At 34.2% G+C, this 20,707-nt stretch overlaps 7 protein-coding genes across 8 annotated transcripts; 5 read left to right on the forward strand and 2 right to left on the reverse strand.

Moving 5' to 3' along the window:
* Nucleotides 1-1,573: 1,573 nt before the first annotated feature.
* LOC108562604 (ornithine decarboxylase antizyme 1) lies at nucleotides 1,574-6,728 on the reverse strand. The gene is given in 4 exon segments (XM_017921006.1): nucleotides 1,574-2,183; nucleotides 2,272-2,475; nucleotides 2,477-2,582; nucleotides 6,478-6,728. Coding segments are annotated over 4 exon segments (561 nt in total). The 5' UTR covers nucleotides 6,585-6,728; the 3' UTR covers nucleotides 1,574-2,039.
* A 1,780-nt stretch (nucleotides 6,729-8,508) lies between these two features.
* On the forward strand, nucleotides 8,509-9,145 carry LOC108562592 (40S ribosomal protein S17). The gene is made up of 2 exons (XM_017920991.1): nucleotides 8,509-8,616; nucleotides 8,688-9,145. The coding sequence occupies exon 2, from the start codon at nucleotides 8,690-8,692 to the stop codon at nucleotides 9,083-9,085; it is 396 nt and encodes a 131-aa protein (XP_017776480.1). The 5' UTR covers nucleotides 8,509-8,616; nucleotides 8,688-8,689; the 3' UTR covers nucleotides 9,086-9,145.
* A 4-nt stretch (nucleotides 9,146-9,149) lies between these two features.
* Nucleotides 9,150-10,791, reverse strand: LOC108562588. Its single transcript, XM_017920986.1, has 7 exons — nucleotides 10,727-10,791; nucleotides 10,558-10,671; nucleotides 10,397-10,504; nucleotides 10,141-10,347; nucleotides 10,004-10,081; nucleotides 9,568-9,854; nucleotides 9,150-9,510 (listed from the first exon to the last, which is right to left on the reverse strand). Exons 1-7 carry the CDS (start codon nucleotides 10,789-10,791, stop codon nucleotides 9,152-9,154), a joined length of 1,218 nt encoding a protein of 405 aa, XP_017776475.1. The 3' UTR covers nucleotides 9,150-9,151.
* Nucleotides 10,792-11,333: 542 nt separating this feature from the next.
* On the forward strand, nucleotides 11,334-12,687 carry LOC108562591 (hydroxylysine kinase). The gene is made up of 3 exons (XM_017920990.1): nucleotides 11,334-11,952; nucleotides 12,005-12,412; nucleotides 12,473-12,687. The coding sequence occupies exons 1-3, from the start codon at nucleotides 11,509-11,511 to the stop codon at nucleotides 12,662-12,664; spliced, it is 1,044 nt and encodes a 347-aa protein (XP_017776479.1). The 5' UTR covers nucleotides 11,334-11,508; the 3' UTR covers nucleotides 12,665-12,687.
* A 932-nt stretch (nucleotides 12,688-13,619) lies between these two features.
* LOC108562609 (facilitated trehalose transporter Tret1-like) lies at nucleotides 13,620-15,649 on the forward strand. The gene is made up of 2 exons (XM_017921013.1): nucleotides 13,620-14,178; nucleotides 14,253-15,649. Exons 1-2 carry the CDS (start codon nucleotides 14,121-14,123, stop codon nucleotides 15,602-15,604), a joined length of 1,410 nt encoding a protein of 469 aa, XP_017776502.1. The 5' UTR covers nucleotides 13,620-14,120; the 3' UTR covers nucleotides 15,605-15,649.
* Nucleotides 15,650-15,699: 50 nt separating this feature from the next.
* Nucleotides 15,700-18,453, forward strand: LOC108562611 (facilitated trehalose transporter Tret1-like). Its single transcript, XM_017921017.1, has 3 exons — nucleotides 15,700-16,233; nucleotides 16,319-16,483; nucleotides 16,598-18,453. Exons 2-3 carry the CDS (start codon nucleotides 16,426-16,428, stop codon nucleotides 17,947-17,949), a joined length of 1,410 nt encoding a protein of 469 aa, XP_017776506.1. The 5' UTR covers nucleotides 15,700-16,233; nucleotides 16,319-16,425; the 3' UTR covers nucleotides 17,950-18,453.
* Nucleotide 18,454: 1 nt separating this feature from the next.
* LOC108562610 (facilitated trehalose transporter Tret1-like) lies at nucleotides 18,455-20,041 on the forward strand. 2 transcript variants are annotated; one of them, XM_017921015.1, is made up of 3 exons: nucleotides 18,455-18,458; nucleotides 18,608-18,664; nucleotides 18,716-20,041. In XM_017921015.1, exons 2-3 carry the CDS (start codon nucleotides 18,610-18,612, stop codon nucleotides 20,032-20,034), a joined length of 1,374 nt encoding a protein of 457 aa, XP_017776504.1. In that variant the 5' UTR covers nucleotides 18,455-18,458; nucleotides 18,608-18,609; the 3' UTR covers nucleotides 20,035-20,041. The 2 variants fall into 2 exon arrangements, with proteins under 2 accessions (XP_017776504.1, XP_017776503.1); XM_017921014.1 differs by lacking the exon at nucleotides 18,455-18,458 and having other exon boundaries at nucleotides 18,478-18,664.
* The last annotated feature ends 666 nt before the right edge of the window (nucleotides 20,042-20,707 follow it).

Raw genomic sequence — 20,707 nt, forward strand, 5'->3', positions numbered from 1 at the left:
TCCCGACTATATCAAAATCTCGACAAACATAATTCCGACTTTATCAAAATCTCGACTGTATCAAAATCCCGACTATATCGAAATTTTTTACAATAACATTTTTAAATTATTTCGGAGCGTAGTCACCTTGTAGTCTACACTTTTATTATTAATAACAATAAATTATGATTAATTTATTTGATTTTGTTGAATTGTTTATAATAAACTTTAACAATTTAAAAGTATATAGTCGGGATTTCAATAGACGATCTTTCGGTTGTCGGGCTAGCGATATAGACCCACTTTTTAATACTCTTAAGACTTGTCTTCTTGCGGCTTTTCATTCAGAGACATATTTGCAAGGTTATTTAAACTTAGCACAAAGAAAGTCACACAAGTTTGGAAAATGATGTAGTATAATCCGGGATTTCTCGTCTCTCGTTAAGCGAATCATCTTTGTTACAATTTGTTTTGTTAAACAAGGTTCCACTATAAAACCTTCCTTGGCATAAGTGAAATCAAAAGGCTCAACAGAATGCATTGATTTAAAAGAGAGAAAATCATAGAGCCCTAACGGTTCTCGAAGGGCCACATTAAGAAAGTCATGTGTTCTATACACCAGTTAATTTTACTATTTGAGCGTCACAAACACACTTTTATTTGGGCTACCTGTATTGAAGGTTCCGGCGCCATTCTTGTTCCATCACTGACAAAATGTAAGACTCAAATACATTGTGATTAAGAATTTTTATATATTATACATTGTATATTTACACAATCTATATAAGTTAATTAATAGTGATTCTGCCAAAGTAAACAGACCAAATATTTAAAAAAGAATGATAGCTTTGTACATGAAATTCATGAGACTTGAAAAATAAGTATCCCAGAATACTTGCATAATTGTGGAACCTTGCTTAACGAGTCTAATCCACTCCAAAATCCAGTATAGTGAAAAAGTTCATATAAAGTTATGTAAAATACGATAATGCGAAACCTCGCTCGTTAAGCGAGTCATTTTTTGTTATATTCTATTTTGGTCTTTAAGTGAGATTCCACTGTAATTGATAACCATACTTTCTTTAGAAATTTAGTTATCAATTATCTAATTCAATGAACTCTTATGCGGTGAAATTATCGACCAATGGATTATATAGTCATGCATAGAAGAGGATATGATTTAAAAATAAACTAATATTGTTGTGTTAATATATATTTTAAATGTTAAGTATAATTACGTCGCCTATTACAAGTTGAAGTAAGAAGCTATTGGAAACCGAACTGGAATGAAAAATAAAAACGATCGAATGGATTGTCAAAGAGAAAACGTAAAAACTCGAACAGAATAAAAAAAAAAGAACAAAAGAAAATACTGTCACGAAACGAAATAATAATAGAATTAAAAGGAAAACAAACAAAAAAAAAAAGTTTAATTTGCACCATTACAAAAGATCACTCAACTTTCGAAAGTCATCCATAATGATTTAAAAAACTAAGAAAAACGATGTACGAACTAAATTTTTACATTATTTAATAAATCTCATATATATATATTTAGTTGTTTTTTTTTTCTATTACTCGAACATTTTTTGTATTTTTTTTTTAAGTTTTTATAAGTTTTATTTTGTATATTAAATGTTGTTAAGGGGCATGTATCTAACCGCACATTGCTAAGACTTAATTTCACGCATTTTTTTTTTAAAGTCACCCTCCCAAGGCCGCGGACTGTCGTTATTATATATTTAGATTAAGCATCTCGTAATTAGTCTCGTGGGGAAAAAAAATAATAATACCTAAACTATAGTTTACCATCTACCGAATAACACCGCTAAAATAATTAAACAAACAGGAAAGTAATGACAAGATATGATGTAATCCCTATCTCTAGAAATAAACAAAAAAAAAATAATGATATAAACTGTGGATTTGTAAAATGCGATCCGTGAATTTGGTGCATACGCGAAGCTGTTGTATTCTTGAATTATTTCTTAGAGTAAGGGATTACGACAGTGGGCGTGTGTTGTTGAGTGGGAGGGGCTCGAGGCCTGGCTGGGGGTGGACTACTCGATGTTGTAGAGCATGCAAATGTTTCCGGTAGCCTGTGTTGGGGGCACGATGGGACTAGTCGGAGACAGCACTGCAAAGCCGAGGAACATGAATGTCCTGATCAGCATGGATCGGTCGCTTCGATCGCTCGAAAACACCTAAAAACACGAAAAAGATAATAGAATGAAGTCATCGCAAACGATTCATCAATATTTTTTTGGGAATACTACTGCTACTACTACTAACCACGACGACATGTTGACAGTTCAGTTTATCCTCGGCAGCCTCGAGCAGCGAGACGAACGCCTCGCGAGAGCCTTCTGGGAGCATGCATGGCGGCAGGGCGATGTAAAGAGTCCTGCCGCGAAGCACGGCATCCCAGGGCTGACGGCCCGTGCGGAAAGTAAGCCGCAGCGGCGGCGGTGCGCCCCTGGTCGGTCCAGGGGCATCAGGACCACCACAGAGGCCCTGCACCCAGAGACATGGAACTACTGAGGCTGGCCGCAGGCGAAGACTCGCTGTCGGCGGAACGCTTACTACTCAGCATAAAACTTTCTCTGGAACATCAAAAACAAAACAAATTAAATACATTTTATCAAACAAGTAATAGATTATTTCAATGAATCACAACGCTCAACTTTTATTTCTATATTTTCATTTGTTTTACAAACACGTTATTTAAATATCAATCAATTAAGGCAAATATAACAATTCCAACAATTATCTCCATATAAACTAAAGTAATATACAATACAGCAAAATGCTCGTTCCACAGTACTTGTATATTTAAATTCATTCTTGACTACATCGCTACATCTACTAAACATCGCAATAGATTATCACGGAAATACCACTAAGATTTTGAAATTTCCATTCTGATTCATTTATTGATTTTAATAATATCTATCTTTGTTTGTCTACTTAGTAAGATATAAAATGTGTATACGTGTGTATAAATGTGTATACATTTGACGTGATAAATTTGTTTATTTATTTGTAAATCTTATTTAATGCTCAATGACTATCGACCGTCGTCTTTCCACAAAAATTATACCGCATTTAAAAAAAAACTGTTAAAAAAATCATGTTTACTAAAACAATATTACTATATGAATAATATAAAATTTAATAAGCATTTCAAGGATGTTGTGGGTTAAGAGGTCATAAAATGTACGGTATTCACTCTCATTTCCTCGGTTACAAAATGTAAAACATAATCAATGTGAATAAATTACAGTTGGAAATTTTAAAAGAAACTATGTGCAATTACGCATTTGTATTGCAAAAGCATTATTGGTACTTATGGTTTTCGTCCTTTATACAGTAAATATTAAACTATCAAGGAATCAAATACAAATTCAAGATTTAATTCATCATAATTGTGTAGTTGGAGAATTATTTTAGAACAAATTATAAAGGTTTTTTTTTCTCAAGCTGGTAAATCAAACGGATTTGGTTTCGTTTCATAAGTAATTGATTTAAATGTTTGAAATAATTGGACTTTTAGAGGACGAGAAGACCGCAGACGTTCACTTTTCTTCATTGTGGTGAAGCGTTCAGGCTCGATGTGCGTCTAAGTGGGACGCAGCTCTGTCCTTATCGCGGATATTTGCAAATGAAGGCCAGACCTTTATTCTGTTATCTAGAAATGAACTAAAACGCTGCGTATAAAATATAACAACTTAATGAATTTCAGATGAACAGTCGATCCTCGTTGGTGTCACCAAGTTCAATTGCAAAATTTGAATAACAACTATTATTACTTCTTGCTTAGTAACACATCTGTTACGTTAATTAAACACGAACAGAAGAAAAAAAAAAGAGTGCTTATCAATAGGAAAATTGCTTAAATGCTGTAGAGTGTCGATGATACCAATTGCTATAATTATCTTCGTGGAAACAAACAAAAAAAAAATGCGACGCAGTAATTACAGTTACGAGACTTCGAACAGAAAACTCCGCGTTAGGTTGATACGACCTGACTCTGCCTCTCTCTCTCTCTTTTTTTTGCCTTTGATAAAGTCAGGTATTTATAGAGAATAAGGTCGGACAATTGGGACCGGTGTACAATACAAACCGCGAGTGATTTAAAAAAAAAATGAGTAAGTTGCAATGAATGAATTGAAGAAGAGAAGCAATTTGCTGAATCCACGTTAGATAACAAACTTTATTGATTAGATTAGTGCTCGTGGTCTGTTTAAGACTGCTGCAATAAAGATTAAATTGTACTGAGGTAATAATAAATCTGAAGGAGTCGGGGCCTCTTTTACAATATTATTATTCGCAAACATCGTTTACAATTAGCAAGCAATTACTGCAATATTTATTTTGTCAGTGCGAACAAGAATAATGCTTATTAGAAATAATTTGGTTTTTGTTTTCCCTGAAACTTAATTACGTCTTTGCATTTGCATTGTTTTCCAAAGAATCAACAATTAGTTTTGTTTACTAAACATGTTTGTGAATTGACAATTTTTATAGTAATTACTTTTAAAACATATAATGTATATTCTGAAATATAAACGTTGTTACTAAAACTACGAAACCATTTATTGTGATAAGCTAAGCTGAAACACGTTTATCTACTAGATACGAATAATAAAGATAGTATTTTAGTATACTTTATTAATTAAACAAATTATGTTTTTTTATTAATTAAATAACTATTTTTAATCAGATATTTTCCTAGTTGATATGTTTCTATGTACTTCAGTTTTAGATCACGCGTTACTTAATAAGTAGTAGTAAAAACGCGTAGTTCGAATAAAGAAACATATTGTAATGTTATAAAATTTACTAATATTCTATTTATAGTTTTGTGAATGCATATATTTAGATCGATATTTAATCGTTTATACTATAAAAATATTTGGTTCCACGACAAAGCAGTACAGCGATAAAACAAAACACAACAAAGAAGAACAAATGACAAAACAGAACATAATAACAGAAATATTAAAGTTCAAGCAAATTGGAATAAACAAATGACAAAGATTGAATATAACGTTTTGTCATTTGTTCTACTTTGGCGTGTTGTTTTCAGTGATGTTCTGATTTGTCCGGTCACCAAAATATTTGTATAGTTGTAGATCTTTTTAACAAACAAAGTTACTGATATAAATACGTAAACTACAAAATGAAGAATATATAATGCGATAAACATAGTAAGGAATGTAAATGCAAGTAAATAAAATTGTGTACATCAAAAAAACCTTGAAGCTATTAAGATATATTTATTTAGTATAAATCCGAAGAGAAGCAAATTTAAATTACATACTAATATCTTTTTTTTAATGGAAAGTTATGCACTTAGTTTCTGTACATAACTCTGATAGATTTGAGTAAAAGTGCAAGGTCTAGAAATTAGAAATCAACGCCATAACTTCTACAATCTCCCAGCAAATGCGTATAGCAAGTAGATTCCGCAGACGCAAACATTTTTTCACGTGCCGACTACAAAATGGAATTGTTTTTAATTTCGTTAAAGGGTGGAAGGAATAGACGCACGTAGCACTTGTTTCTAATGGGATTGGCGATGCCAACGTGAGATTTATATAACGAACGTCAATTGTTACACGCGTTTGCCAAGTTTAATTTTGCGAAAACGGACAGTTACGTTTGTTTACGTGCAAAAATAAGAAGTTTCGCCAAAAAAAACAACTCCGCAGTGGCAATAAAGGAAGACACACACGAATTTAGAATAAATAAAACGCAATTGGCATTAGTAAGGCACGTGCCGATGCAATTGTTTTAGTAGTTGGTATACATCGTTGGGTTTTGTTTTGAAAATAGAACTCGGATCAATATGCGATCAGCTGAGCTTCATCCAGTACTTTTCCAGCGGCCTTTGTTTACATCGACGACGCGATGCGATATAGCCTTTCGTCCAAGCATAAATACGAACGTGAGGTGAGAGGGAAGGCAACAGGAAACCTTCTAGAAGTTTTATAAACAATACGCGTTCTTATCAGAATTCCTTCTGTGTCATTTTCTTTTCTTTTGATAAACAGTTGTATGAAATCGCAATTTTTGCATTAGTTGTGTATACTGGAGTGCATGCAAAAACAAATTTGTTTATATTAATTGCGATATGATAATTGTTATCCGAGAATTAATAAATACTATTGTTTCGCAGTAGTGCCAACCCATATGTTTATACTATAATGTTTATCTAGTTACAATATGAATAATGGAATGGGTTCAGCGCGAAACGATAAATTCCAGATAGAGTCATACATTTTTTTTTCTCTCGCATCAAATAAAATAAGTCTAAACGTTCGAGGTGGAAGGAACAGAGAAAAAAAAAACTCGTCAACGAGTGACGTAAATCGAGTGCGTAATCGCACCAATGCGGCGTTGCACAAAACAAAAGATACTAGATGGATGGCATTGCTAGTGAGAATGGGAGAGCGTTGTAATAAGAAAAGAGAAAACTACTGATAATATACTCACAACTGATTGGTCTTGATTAATGCAGGCATGGCTTCGTTAAATAAATTACTTGATATATTACTCTCCGTACTATCTGAATTCAATGCCTCGCTGGCACTAATAAACATAATAATTGACAAACGAAACGAAAAAACGGAATCAAAATCGCACTGGAAACACGAAGTATGGGTCCTGTTCTGCTTTGCGCCTTTCGAACACACCTTACTGTCTCTCAAAGTTTCTGTATAGAATACTCACCACCACCACTCATGCTTGCATATATAGGAGACGTTGGCAGCCACCAGGTGACGCCACCTCCTTAACGCGACACTAGATCATCGACAAAATGGACGATCCTTGTAGTATGCAACCAATATTACTTTTTGTTCTTTTCCCAAAGCTTCTTCATGGTGAAAATACAGTTATATATTATATATATATGTTTGCATCAAGGTATTACCACTGATTCGGTTTGAATATCAATCAATCAATCAATAATATGGTGAAAATTTAGAATTATATCTTTAACAAAGAAATATATACAACAATTACAAATGTCAATATTTTATTTGCAAAAAGTATTAGTCCCTTTCTACCTAACGACAATGATTATGTTTAAGTCAATGTTTTTCGTTTATTTAGACATAAATACAATATAAATATGAAATTAAGTAAATGATGTATAATTTATACTATTGTTGTGTCCAACCATTATTATTATAATAATTGTTAATATAGTGTATTAACGAACTAGAGACATCCACGACGTCTCTTAGTCCCATTATTATATAAACTTATGCATCAGCATAAAGGGGACCAAGCGTAAACATTACCATCGATACTCCTATACCTTTAGTCCGAATTCAAGTCCTTATTAGAAATACATAATGATCATTACACGTACAATCGTAATCGATCATCTTTTTCATATAAGCAAATGCATAGGATTTTGTTCCGGTCTTATAATAAAGAAAACACCAAGGCCGAATCCCGTGGAAACGCTTAATCATCAATATATACAAACCCTACTCTAAATCACAACTCCCACCCCGTATTAATAAGAATTAACTTTGTAATTAGAATTAGTATTTAGAATCAGTCTTAGTAAAACATAGTCTCAGCAGAACCTTTGAGGACAAGCATAATCTCAGCAGAAGACCAAGTAACGAATAAAGTTATGTAAAACCAAACGAATTTCATTAAATTCCCAACTATTGAGACTCCACAACGACAACATAGACAATATTCCACTGTGTCCAGAATTCCATCCCTGGGACACGACACTATGATGATCATAATTACCAATTACTACTAAAATCCAATAAGAATTTTTAATTATTTTTCTTAAAGAATTATTATATTTATAAATATCTTTATAAAACAATAACATATTTTTAATATTATTGTTGTTATGCTATAATTAAAGATACTTTAATCATAATTTTATAAATAATTTGTTAATAATAATTTAAATAAAAATCTATTTTTTGGTGAGAAAAGTAATATGTGACTTAGAATTATCATATTAATGATAAGAATAATGAATTTACATTGACAATCATAATATATAAATACGTTTTAATGGATTGGGTGCAATCATTTAAATATATTGATCTGAAGAAAATTGTTCTTGAACCGGTTTCATAATAAATGCGCCATATATAACAAAGATTGTCCTTCAATTGTATGAAGATATGTGGCGTTTAAATATTATTTTATATGAAATAATATAATTTAATTGACTACTATTTGAGAATTAACAATGCTTAACAACAATAGTGGATTGTTCTTATTATTGTTACTTAATGTAATTTCTGTTGTTTCTAAAGTGTTTATCAAGTATAATTTGTGTCATTTTTTATCATGTTATTATTATTATGTTTTATGATAAATTAATATATATTAATAAGAATATTTGTATTCTTAATATTAAAATATATTAGAAAAATATGTATATAATGTATTTAAAGAAATTAAAGTTATGTTTTCATTGTTGGTGTTTCCTATTGAAGTAGTTAGTTATGGGGTTTTTTGTGTTGTAAGTTAGGGGAATTTAGTTTTTCATGCTGGCGTCAATAGGAAACGCACTGCACCAACCTCTTTCCGTGCGAAACTGTCGAAGACCACGTTTCTTGTCAGCACATCAAGCTACATAAACAAGTAAGTTTTTACCAAATATAACCATAAAAATGTATATAAATGGACGAATAAGCATTGTTTTATTGTTATAGCCATGGGTCGTGTACGTACCAAGACTGTGAAGAAGGCTTCCAAGGTGATTATTGAGAAATATTACACCCGCCTTACGTTGGATTTCCACACCAACAAACGCATCTGCGAGGAGATTGCCATCATCCCAACCAAACCCCTGAGGAACAAAATCGCTGGTTTCGTCACCCATTTGATGAAACGTCTCCGTCACTCCCAAGTCAGAGGTATCTCCATCAAACTGCAAGAAGAGGAGCGTGAGAGACGCGACAACTACGTCCCAGAGGTATCTGCTCTTGAGCATGACATCATTGAAGTCGACCCAGAGACCAGAGAAATGTTGAGGATGTTGGAGTTCAACAACATTATGGGCTTGCAGCTTACGCAGCCAGCCACCAGCACATTCAACAGGAGGTCTTAAGTTATAGATTATCCGATGTATAACTAATATACAAGTTAATAAACAACAATTATTTGGTAATTTTATTTATTCAATTTTATCCATTAAATATCCACGAATGTTGATCCTCTTGTTGTCTAAAAACTGCGTTTCTCTGCAATTAACTACAGTCAATATTGATAAATTGTATGCATTACAAACGTTCACCGGAAGCACAAAGAAATTGTACAAATTTCCAATAAAATAATTTATGCCATAAAGGAAAGAGCCAGCCAAGTAATTTACGAGATTATTTGAAAATTGTTTCCGATCTGGCTCCGGTTTATTGACGAAACTCCACAGAAAATCATTTGACAGTATCCAAGCAAGCAAGGCCACAAGTGACAAACCACACATGCATCCAATCGTATAGAAAATCCACATGTAATATGGATAACCAGCAAAATCTATGTAGAGAACAATACAATTACTCTTGGAATTTACATAATATTTAAATGGTTTACGTTGTTTCAGAAGTTCATCTCTATGCAGAACAAGAGAAGCGCTTCCAATATCTGTAGCTCCATCATAGTCATAAGAATTGTTTTTGACGCAGGAGCACTTCATGCACATGCAAAACCCTTCGGGCATTTTTGCTACTGCGAATGGTATCGTCATCGAACTCTTTGTTTTTTTCAGACCAGAATTAGTAAAGAGATTAGCATATTTAGCGAGCAGACGTGGGTCCTCCAAATAAGTACTTTTCGAGATATAGTTCACATTTACTTTGCGCCCATTCCAATCAAACTTCCTAAACATATTTGCATTATACAAATTGTTAAGCGCAATGATGCAAAACGTTAGAATCGTGTAATGTCGCTTAGGGCTTGCTACAATTTTTGAAGATTTTCCTCGACAACAATACCAAATTCTAAAGTTTAACCAATGCAATCGATGTACCGTTTTTTATTGTTATTTGATTTGTGCGATGATAGTGTCAGACTTTTGTTGTCCTGGTCGTAAACGCTATTATTTATACTGGAGCATAAAGGAGAATCAAATTTAGGTTTTAATGATCACGAGATAATTATTATTACCTAACGAACTTGTCAGAAATGGTATTGTTGATGCTCTTGTCGTTGAAACTTTTTCCAGCACTTCCAGATTTAGTGACCGTTGCAATGGCGACATCCTGAACTGCGTGAGAAGTCGAGGTGGACCTTTCGTTTGTAGTAGTGATTACCTCCACCAAAGGAACATCCCCTTTTTTCTCTGCATTTGCGAGAACCATCTTTTTAGCAGGACTAAAACGTTTTTGATTTAATAAGAAAACAACGTTCTAATGATATTTACGAAAACGTTGGTGCCGACTGCGAAACTGGTCGTTGATCTTTGGCGGTAGTCGTAAAGTAGCAGTCGGACTGAGAATGTAAAGATTTCTTTGGCGATGTTGTCCGTTCCCTACATATACATTATCAATCTTAACAATGTTCATATTGACTTGTTTCACTTACCTCCTAAATCTAGGATCTGTTAAAGGTCTCTTGTCATATCGAAACTTGTCCAATTGCAATTTACCAACGGAATTCTTGTAGTTGAAAGCAAATTTTTTCAAACCCTCTACGGGTCTACAACATATATTTTACCACCTAATTTCAATTCATTTGATTAAAGATTCCTTACGGTCTATCTCTGGCNNNNGTATACCTTCTCGGACGAATATTCACACTGTCACCTTGTAAATCCATAATCTCATCATTGACTACAAATCAAGAATTGATCATCAAATTATATAATATATACTATACATTGCACTCACTAATTAATTGCAGTTTTAATGGTTTAGTGGGCACTTCAAGTTTATGGGACATGAACCATGCTAGAGGATCCAGGAAATGTCCGAGATTTTTCTTTTACCGGTTTCAATTATGTTTATGTATCATTAAGAGCGAAATGATATTTTTTAAAACTTAATGTTTGACATTTGATGACAGTGAGATTAGTTTGATATTGATTTTGTTTTGTACTGCGAAAACTCATATATTTCTAGATTTATTTAAGAAACAGCTTTTTTAAGATATTATATCTTGTATTATAAACTCGACTGAGTGTCTTTGATGTTAATTAATCAACAAATTTACAATATTAAAATGATTAGTATAAAAAAAATACTATATTAAACTATATTTATTTAGGATAAAAACAAATGCTCAGTGTATATCGGCAATTGAAGATAAATTATATAATCTCGTATACTTGATTATGATAAGCAGACACATTCAAAGTTGATACCGCATGACCTTTCGTTTACATTCTTGTTTGCGTATTGATAAAATAAAAGGCTGCCCTAAAGAGTCATTTAACGTTTTCGAATGGCGAAGCCACTTTAGATTAACAGACGTTAATGGACGCCTCAATTATCAATTATTGAATAACTAACTCCATCGGGCAAAGGAACCACAACGATGACAACTCTCCTCGAGCCCGGAGTGGAGATCCGTCCAATTATCGAGAGTGAGAAATGCGTGAAATTGATCGAAGACCTTTACGGATTTCCGTGTAAAAATCTAAGTGAACTCAATGGATACGACGATCGAAATTTCAAGGTGCAGATCGGCGAAGAGACGTACGTGCTGAAGATCATGAACTCATTGGATTCCAAAAACCTGCAGAACGTTGAAGGCCAGAATTCAATGATGCTTTTTTTGTACAAGAACGGTATCAAATGCCCAACGCCGATTACCAATAAAGAAAAGATGCACTATTCCGTCGTTGATTTGGAAAGCGGAAGACATGTAGTTAGATTGATGACATATCTTAAAGGTAAAATCTTCCATGAGATTCCGTGCTATGCTAGGATATTTTTCGAGGCCGGACAATTCATCGCAAGGATTGATACAGCATTGGAGGTAAATTAATTAAGTTTATTTTTATAATAAAGACTCATCTTAAAATGTTTAGAGTTTCACGCATACTTCTTACGAATCGTACAAGACGCTCTGGATGTTGGATTCCGTTCCTCAATTAAGGCAATTCGTGCATGCAGTTGATAAGAATGAGAGAAGGCGAAAATTGGAAGTGTGCATCAATGAATTCGAGAAGCGCGTTTCCGGTAACTCCTTTCCAAGGGGTTTCATTCACGGCGATTTCAATGAACAAAACATTGTTGTGGTCCAGGAGAATCGTAACTGGAGGATTTCAGGAATACTGGACTTCGGCGACAGCCATAAATCCTGTTATTTGTACGAGCTCGCTGTGGCAATGACGTACATGATGATAGTTGGCCATGATGTTACTATCGGTGGACATGTTTTGGCCGGTTATCAGAGTATTAGGAACGTGAGCCAGGAGGAAATCTCTTTGTTGAAAGTAAGTGATTATTTTAAAGTCCGCACACAAACGGATCATTTGTTACGTTTCGAATTTAAGGTTTGCGTCATGGGAAGATTATGCCAATCCCTCATACTAGGTGCGTACACCAGTCTTCAGCATCCAGAAAATTCTGATTACCTATTGGTAACTGCTGCTCCGGGATGGGAGCTCTTCGAGAAGATGTACGACATCGAAGAGGAGAAAATTTTGAAAATTTGGTTAGACATTTGTGACGATTACAGAAAATAAAACAACAATATTATCTTACTAAATTGCACTTCTTCATTTAATTTAAAGAATTTGTTTATATTTTAACAATTCAAGTAATAATTACATCATCGAGAATGAATTCAAATCCAGATCGAAATTATATTGATTCTTTAAAGTTTAAACCTTCAAACTAATATTAAAATAAATAAATCCTAATATAAATAGGTAAATAATCTGTTTATTTTGTATACACGTCTTATTGTTGTTTCTAAGTGTAATTCTCATTTTTTTAATAAATTAATGAAATACAACGTGAATTAGTATAAAAAATCGTCGTTTGATAAGTTGATATGTGAAAATTTAACTTAAACCATCTGTTGTCAATGAAGTTTAACGTAATATAATTAAAGTTGTTAGCAATTCTTCACACGTGGCAACTAATTAATTATCTAATAGTTAATAACATAATGGAGAATATTGTAAAAAAAATGATATAAAGAAATGAATTGGAAGAAGTATGATGTAAATAATATAAACTATTATTTTTTTGTGCAAATAAGTTTAATTGTGTTTTCTAAATGTGTTTGATTAACAATCACATTGTTAAAGAGTGAACAGATAAACTTGAATTATAAAGAGAAACAATTTAATTGTGAAAATAATATTTGCTTTCCTTAAATCGAAAAGAAAATAATAGTTACAAATGAGATTCCGTGCTACGGAAGGATATTTTTTGAGACCGGACAATTGATCGTAAGGATTGATATAGCATTGGAGGTAAATTATGCTAGTTTTTTTTTTAAATTATGAAATAAGTTTAATTGTATTTTCTAAATTTGTTTGATTAAAAATCACATTATGAAAGAGTCAACAGATAAATGTGGGGAAAAGGAAAAATAATTTCACGAAATAAACGTGTGGTATAAAGAGATTAAAACAATGTTAACATTTAATTGTGAAAATAATATTTGCTTTCCTTAAATTGAACAGAAAATAATAGTTACGATGGGTCGGATGTCACGTGTCTTTGACGTGATTCAGAAATAGAATGAAAAATAATTTACACGTTTTCGTTAAGAATGCAAACGTAAAAGATTTTATAAATAATTTAGTCGGTTCGTTGTTGGTCGTCGTCTACTAATGCAAGCGGGTACTTAGAAACTGTTTCCCCTAACCGCCAATTACGTGTGTGTAGTCCTTAGATATACAATCGATTGTAAAATTTAAATCATCAACGCGCAATAAAAGGACGCGAAAATCCTGAAACACCGTCAGTCCAATTGGAATCCAACGAGCGGTCACATCTTAATTATGAATAATACAAAATTCAAGTGGAAATCTTCGGTATACAACTTTTTTTAATAAATAAACACGTGCGTGACGTTCAATTTCGTGACTCTCATTTTCGTAACAGTTTAACGCAAAATCTCAAGCAAAACAAACAGTTGATAAAGAATCTCCGTTTCTGATAGTGATAAACTTACTATTGCAAAAGATGAATAAAATTGTACAGGAAGGCAGTAATTGTAATCAGATCTTGACCATCCTATTGGGTAAGTTGTTTTCGAATATTTTTGGAAAATTATTGTTTAGTGTTTATAACATTAACATTGTTGTTGTTTTTCAGCATGTTTGGTCGGGCTGACAGGGGGAGTTTTGTTTGCATGGCCTTCACCTTCGATTCCACGACTGTTGGATGGATCTCACGTTGTTCATGTGTCCCTTGAGGAAGCTTCGTACTTAACAGTTCTACCGCCCATTGCTGCTGTTCTATCGTCATTTGTATTTGCTCGTTTAGTGGATAAAATTGGAAGGAAACGGACATTATTGTTTATAGGGGTGCCGCATGTGCTAGCATTTGCACTCATCGCGTTTGGGAACTCGATTTGGTTGTTCTATTTGTCCCGATTTATAACAGGGATTGCAGATGCCGCTGTCTTTGCGGCATTACCGATGTACGTGGGTGAAGTGGCGACTCCGCAAGTTAGAGGTAGCTGGGGTAATGCCATGGCCTTCTCTATATTCTTAGGATCGTCCCTTATGAATGTTATAGGAGCCTACTGCTCCATCACAGTCACAGCTTTAATATTAGGCATAGTACCAGTGGTATTTTTCATAGTATTTTGCTTCATGCCAGAGACGCCTTATTATTACATAATGAAAGACAAACACGAGGAGGCAAAAATTGCATTACAATGGCTCAGGCAGAAGGAAGATGTGGACGAAGAGTTTACAGAAATGTTGCATGCCATGAAAAGACAGTTGGCCGAGCCGAGCAAACTGAAAGATCTGTTCGTCGTGAAGACTAATAGAAATGCGATAATCGCCGGAGGCTTCTCAAGATTTACTCAGCAGTTTTCAGGCATTGCTGCTTTCACCGTCTACTCTCAATACATTTTCCAAGTAGCAGGTGGGTTTCCAGCGCAAACTGCTGCAATTCTATGCTCAGTAGTTATGACCGTCTTTAGTTTCCTCTCTTCGTTCCTGTTGGATAAGCTGGGCAGACGGAAAGCAATGTTTCTATCTGGAATCGGATGTAACCTGATATTAATCATGATGGCGATTTTCTTCTACTTGAACATGGAAACGAACGTAGACATGTCCAAGTTGCTTTGGTTCCCGATCGCCGGAATGGTCATTTTCATCATTCTATTCTCCTTAGGCTTGGGCATGGTTCCGACCTTAATGTTAGGCGAACTGTTCTCTTCTTCGGTCAAAGGAAATGCCCTCGCTGTCATGAACATTCTGTTTGGAACCTACGTCGCTCTCAGTACGAAGATCTTCCAATTGTTACTCTCAGCTTTCGGTCTCTGGAGTCCGTTCGTATTTTATTCGGTGTGCAATTTAGTTGGTATAATTGTGTGTTACTTCATATTACCCGAAACTAAAGGAAAAACTCTCGACGAAATCCAGCTGTCCATGCAAGGAAAGAAGAAGGAGAAAGCGGAAGCGATCAAAGATTGTGTCAATCACATATAATTTATTTATTTTAAAAAGTGTTTAGAAACTTTGCATCAAAATAAATGTTCCTAGATTGAAGTGTTTAAATTAGATTACATTTGTATTTGTGCTATAATAAATGTGTATATTTATATAAGATTTTAAGTGTTAACTAATGGCTTTGTTAATTACGTAATCAGATAAATTCTAATTCCTAAAGCGCAAGTCTGAGATTGAGCGGAGAGTGTAACATTATGAAATGTTGAAAGGTTTTGTTTTGTGCATGAAGTAAAAGTAGCAGTGAGACTGTGAATATAAAGATTTCTTTGACGATGTGCCCATTCCCTACATATTCATTAACAATTAAATAACGTGTTTAATGATTTGTTTCACTTGCCTCCTAAATTTCGGATCTTTTTAATGTCTTTTATCACATCTAAACATGTCCAATTGCAATTTACCATGATGGGTCGAATCGAGTGTCTTTGAATCTCTTGAAAGAGAATGACAATAATTTATGGTTGTTGTTGGTCGTCGTCTGCTATTGCCAACGGGCACTTAGAGATAAACAATCGATTGAGAAATTTATATCATTGACGAGCAATAAGAATAGAAAAAAATCTGCCATTCGACTTTGAGATTCGACGAGAGGTTGCATCTTTTGCAAAGTAATTATGAATAATACAAATTTTAAGTGTAAATCTTTGGTATACATTTTTAATAACATACAAACATGTGCATGATGATCCGCAGTGACTCTCATTTTCGTAACAGTTTAACAGCAAATGTCTAGCAAAACAAACAGTTGATAAAAAATGTGCCTTTGCGATAAGTAATAAACGTACAATTTATTGCAAAACATGAACAATTTGGCAAATAAACATACTAATTTTAACCAGATCTTGACCATACTTTTAGGTAAGTTGTTTGCGAATATTTTAGTTACTATACATATGGAAGAAATACGGTAAAATTGTGGAAATACAGCATTTGAAATAGATTACTATAAAATTATTGATTGTTCTTTTGCAGCATGTTTGGTGGGATTGACTGGAGGAGCTTTGTTCGCGTGGCCTTCACCTTCGATCCCACGACTGTTGGATGGATCTCACGTTATCCATGTGTCTCTGGAAGAAGCTTCGTACCTGACAGTTTTGCCGCCCATAGCTGCTGTTCTATCGTCATTTATAGTTGCTCGTTTAGTTGATAAGATTGGAAGAAAACCAATGTTAATGTTTATATCGGTGCCGCATATGCTTGCTTTTGCATTGATAGCATTTGGAAACTCGATTTGGCTGTTCTACTTATCGAGATTGATGTCAGGGATTGGAGATGCCGGAGTTTATGCGGTATTGCCGATGTACGTGGGTGAAGTGGCGACTCCAAAAGTCAGAGGTAGCTGGGGTAATGCCATGGCCTTCTGTATATTCTTAGGATCATTCCTTATGAATGTTATAGGAGCCTACTTCTCCATCACAGTCACAGCTTTAATATTAGGCATTGTACCGGTGGCTTTCTTAGTTGTGTTTTGTTTTATGCCGGAAACGCCATACTTTTACATAATGAAAGATAAACACGAGGAAGCAAAACTTGCATTGCAATGGCTCAGGCAGAAGGAAGATGTGGACGAAGAGTTTACAGAAATGTTGCATGCCACAAAAAAACAGTTGACTGAGCCGAGCAAACTGAAAGATCTATTCATTGTGAAGGCTAATAGAAATGCGATAGTTGCCGGAGGTGTCTCAAGATTTACTCAACAATTTTCAGGCATTGCTGCTTTCACCGTCTATTCCCAATACATTTTCCAAGTAGCAGGCGGGTTTCCAGCGCAAACTGCTGCAATTCTATGTTCAGCAGTTATGACCCTCTTCAGTTTCCTCGCTTCTTTCCTGTTGGATAAGCTGGGCAGACGGAAAGCGATGTTTTTATCTGCAATCGGATGTAACCTTATATTAATTATGATGGCAATTTTCTTCTACTTGAACATGGAAACGAACGTGGACATGTCCAAGATGATGTGGTTCCCTATCGGTGGAATGATCCTTTTCATTATTATATTTTCCTTAGGTTTGGGCATGGTTCCAACCTTAATGTTAGGTGAACTGTTCTCTTCGTCGGTAAAAGGAAACGCCCTCGCCATCATGAACATTCTGTATGGAATCTGCGTAGCCACCAGCACGAAGATCTTTCAATCATTACTCTCGGCTTTCGGCCTCTGGAGTCCGTTTGTATTTTATTCGGTGTGCAATTTAGTTGGTATAATTGGGTGTTACTTCATATTACCCGAAACCAAAGGAAAAACGCTTGACGAAATCCAGATGTCCATGCAAGGAAAGAAAAGGGAGAAAAGGGAAATTATCAAAGATTGTGTCACTCATATATAATTATTTACTTATTCTTTTTAAAATAGAAAAAGTTTAGAAACTTTGCACCGAAATAAATGTTCCTAGATTGATTTCTTGCTTCAATTTCATGAATTAGATTATATGTTATAATAAATATGTATTTTTTTTTTAATTTAAAACATTAACCAATGTCTCTGATAAATATTTAGTTTTTTTTCCTGACGAACAAGCGAAGAGTGTCACATTATGAGATGTAGGAAGGTTTTTATTCTTTATTTTTTTTTTTTTTTGCATGAATGAATAGTTGAAAGGTTTTTGGGGGTGGTAAAGATTTTACCTTTAGCTTCGAGTTTTCTCTTTGCTTTTCAGTGCCGGAGGGAATTACAAAATTGTAAATGGAGTGAGCGAGACCGAGAGTTTGGTTTATAGATTCGCATTCGGAGTCTGGCCATTTAAAATGCATGAATATTCATGCAAAATAAAACGGAATTATGGAATGGAGGGAGTGGGAGAGGGAAAGAGAGAGAGAGGAAACGAATGAAACGTCGGTGAGTTAAATAATAATAATAAAAAAAGAAACGAAAACTACAGCACAATTAAATTCTTCGAGATAATCAAGTTTATTATCAACGAGTCAACAATTACTTTTTTTGTGGCGCACATGTAACATTAATTAGTATGAAATTTGGCGTTGCAGTCATGGGTCTAAAGGAGAGAGTCCAAATTTGGCCACAAGTATTGGCAATCATTTCAGGTAGTAATTATTATTTTATTCATAGTTTTCACTATAATTATAATGTTTCAGCTACGCTTGTTTCATTCACGTGCGGAATTTTCTTCACGTGGCCTTCGCCATCTATTCCAAAGCTTTTAAATGAAGAATATCCGGATGAAATGACGTTAGACGAAGTTTCGTATCTTACTGTATTTCCGGCTTTGGCCCTTTTATTATCCAGTCCTCTGAGCGGCCGCTTAATTGATTTGATTGGCAGGAGAAGGACGCTCCTGTTAATAACTTTGCCCCATTTACTGTCTTGGGGTTTGACGGCAATCGGAGGATCCATTTATATATTCTATGCAGCCAGAATCATCAACGGATTTGCTGATTCCTGTACATTCGCGGCTGTTCCTACTTACATTTCAGAAGTCGCTACACCTGCTGTTAGAAGTGTTTGGGGTAATTGTTTAACTTTCGCGATTTACTTTGGAAACTTTATAATGAACGCGATTGGAGCATATTACAGCATCCGCACGACCGCGACCATTTTTGGTATTATACCAATTATGTTTTTCATTATATTTTACTTTATGCCCGAAACGCCTTACTATTTATTAATGAAAGGCGATGAGGCTGAAGCGAGAAAGTCGCTGAAATGGCTTCGCAATAAACCGGACGTCGAAGATGAATTAATACAGTTGACAGCGGACGTGAGGAGACAATTATCTGAACCGGGAACTTATAAACATATTTTCACAATTGCCAGCAACAGAAGAGCAATGCTAACTGGTATTTTCATAAGGGGTTTGCAGCAGTACAGCGGAATTTCAGCGATTTCTATGTATTCGCAAATGATTTTTCAGAAGTCTGGAAGCGATCTTTCCTCGAGTTTGTCTGCTATCATCTTTAGCGGAACTATGGTAATAACAATACTGGCTTCCTCTTTTGCGATTGAAATTTTGGGAAGAAGAATTTCCATGATGTTGTCTTGCTTGGGTTCGGGAATAATCTTGATTCTTCTTGCCGTGTATTTTTACTTCAATGAAAAGACAGATGCGGATTTAACTGATTTCCAGCTGTTTCCCATTATAGCTATGATAGTTTACGTATTATTTTATTCCATTGGTTTGGGTATAGTTCCAACGATAATGCTTGGAGAGATCTTTTCATCGAGCATCAAAGCTAGAGCCCTGTGCATCATGAACGTCTTCTTCGGAATCTACATCAGCACTAGTTCCAAAATATTTTCTTACCTGATGCTTACATTCGGTATGTACATGCCATTTGCATTATTTGGCATTTGTACAATATTGGGCACAATTTGTTCATATTATTACGTTCCTGAAACTAGGGGAAAGACGCTCGAGCAAATACAACAAAGTTTTAAGGCTAAAACTAAATCATAAAGTGCAACTTCAATTGAAATAATGATATCAGAAAATACTCAATAATTTATAATTTATCATTGTTAAATACTTTCTATTAAAATATTAGTATGTAATAGTAAGAAATAAAGGTATATTAAAAATAAATCAAATTATGTATGTTTTTTTTTTATAAATGTCTTTTAATTCATAAAAACATAACAAAAATATTTGAGTTTCTACCTTACAAAATTAAAAGAAAATTATTTGTCTAGCCTAAGTTTCTTTCAATTTTCAAGATGGAAAGCTACAAAAATTAGACTAGAGTACGTTTAATTACAAACACTGATGTATTGTGTTAACAAAATCGTAATGCCGTTTCACAGTGAATAATAAAACAGTAGAAGGTAATTCAAGGAGACCCTGTTTTGTGTGTTTTCCTTTGTATCGATAGCAACGAAAGAGAAATATCATATTTATTCTAAAACAAAATTGCTTTAGCTAAAAACATGGCCAACTATTGCGAATTTATTCACATCCTTTTTTAATATGAACAGGCTAACATTTTTCCCATTCGCGTTTACTTACGATATTATTTGGTTAAGATTGTTGCTTTTTTGTTTTCATATATATATACAAGAGGTGCACGTCTAAAACGAGAAAAGACTTCTACAAAAGTTGGATCAGTGTTCGATAGACATTTTTCTCAAATAAA

The sequence above is a fragment of the Nicrophorus vespilloides genome, unplaced genomic scaffold (genome assembly GCF_001412225.1).
Source record: "Nicrophorus vespilloides isolate i.1.1-1 unplaced genomic scaffold, Nicve_v1.0, whole genome shotgun sequence".
Classification (NCBI taxonomy): Eukaryota; Metazoa; Arthropoda; class Insecta; order Coleoptera; family Silphidae; genus Nicrophorus; species Nicrophorus vespilloides.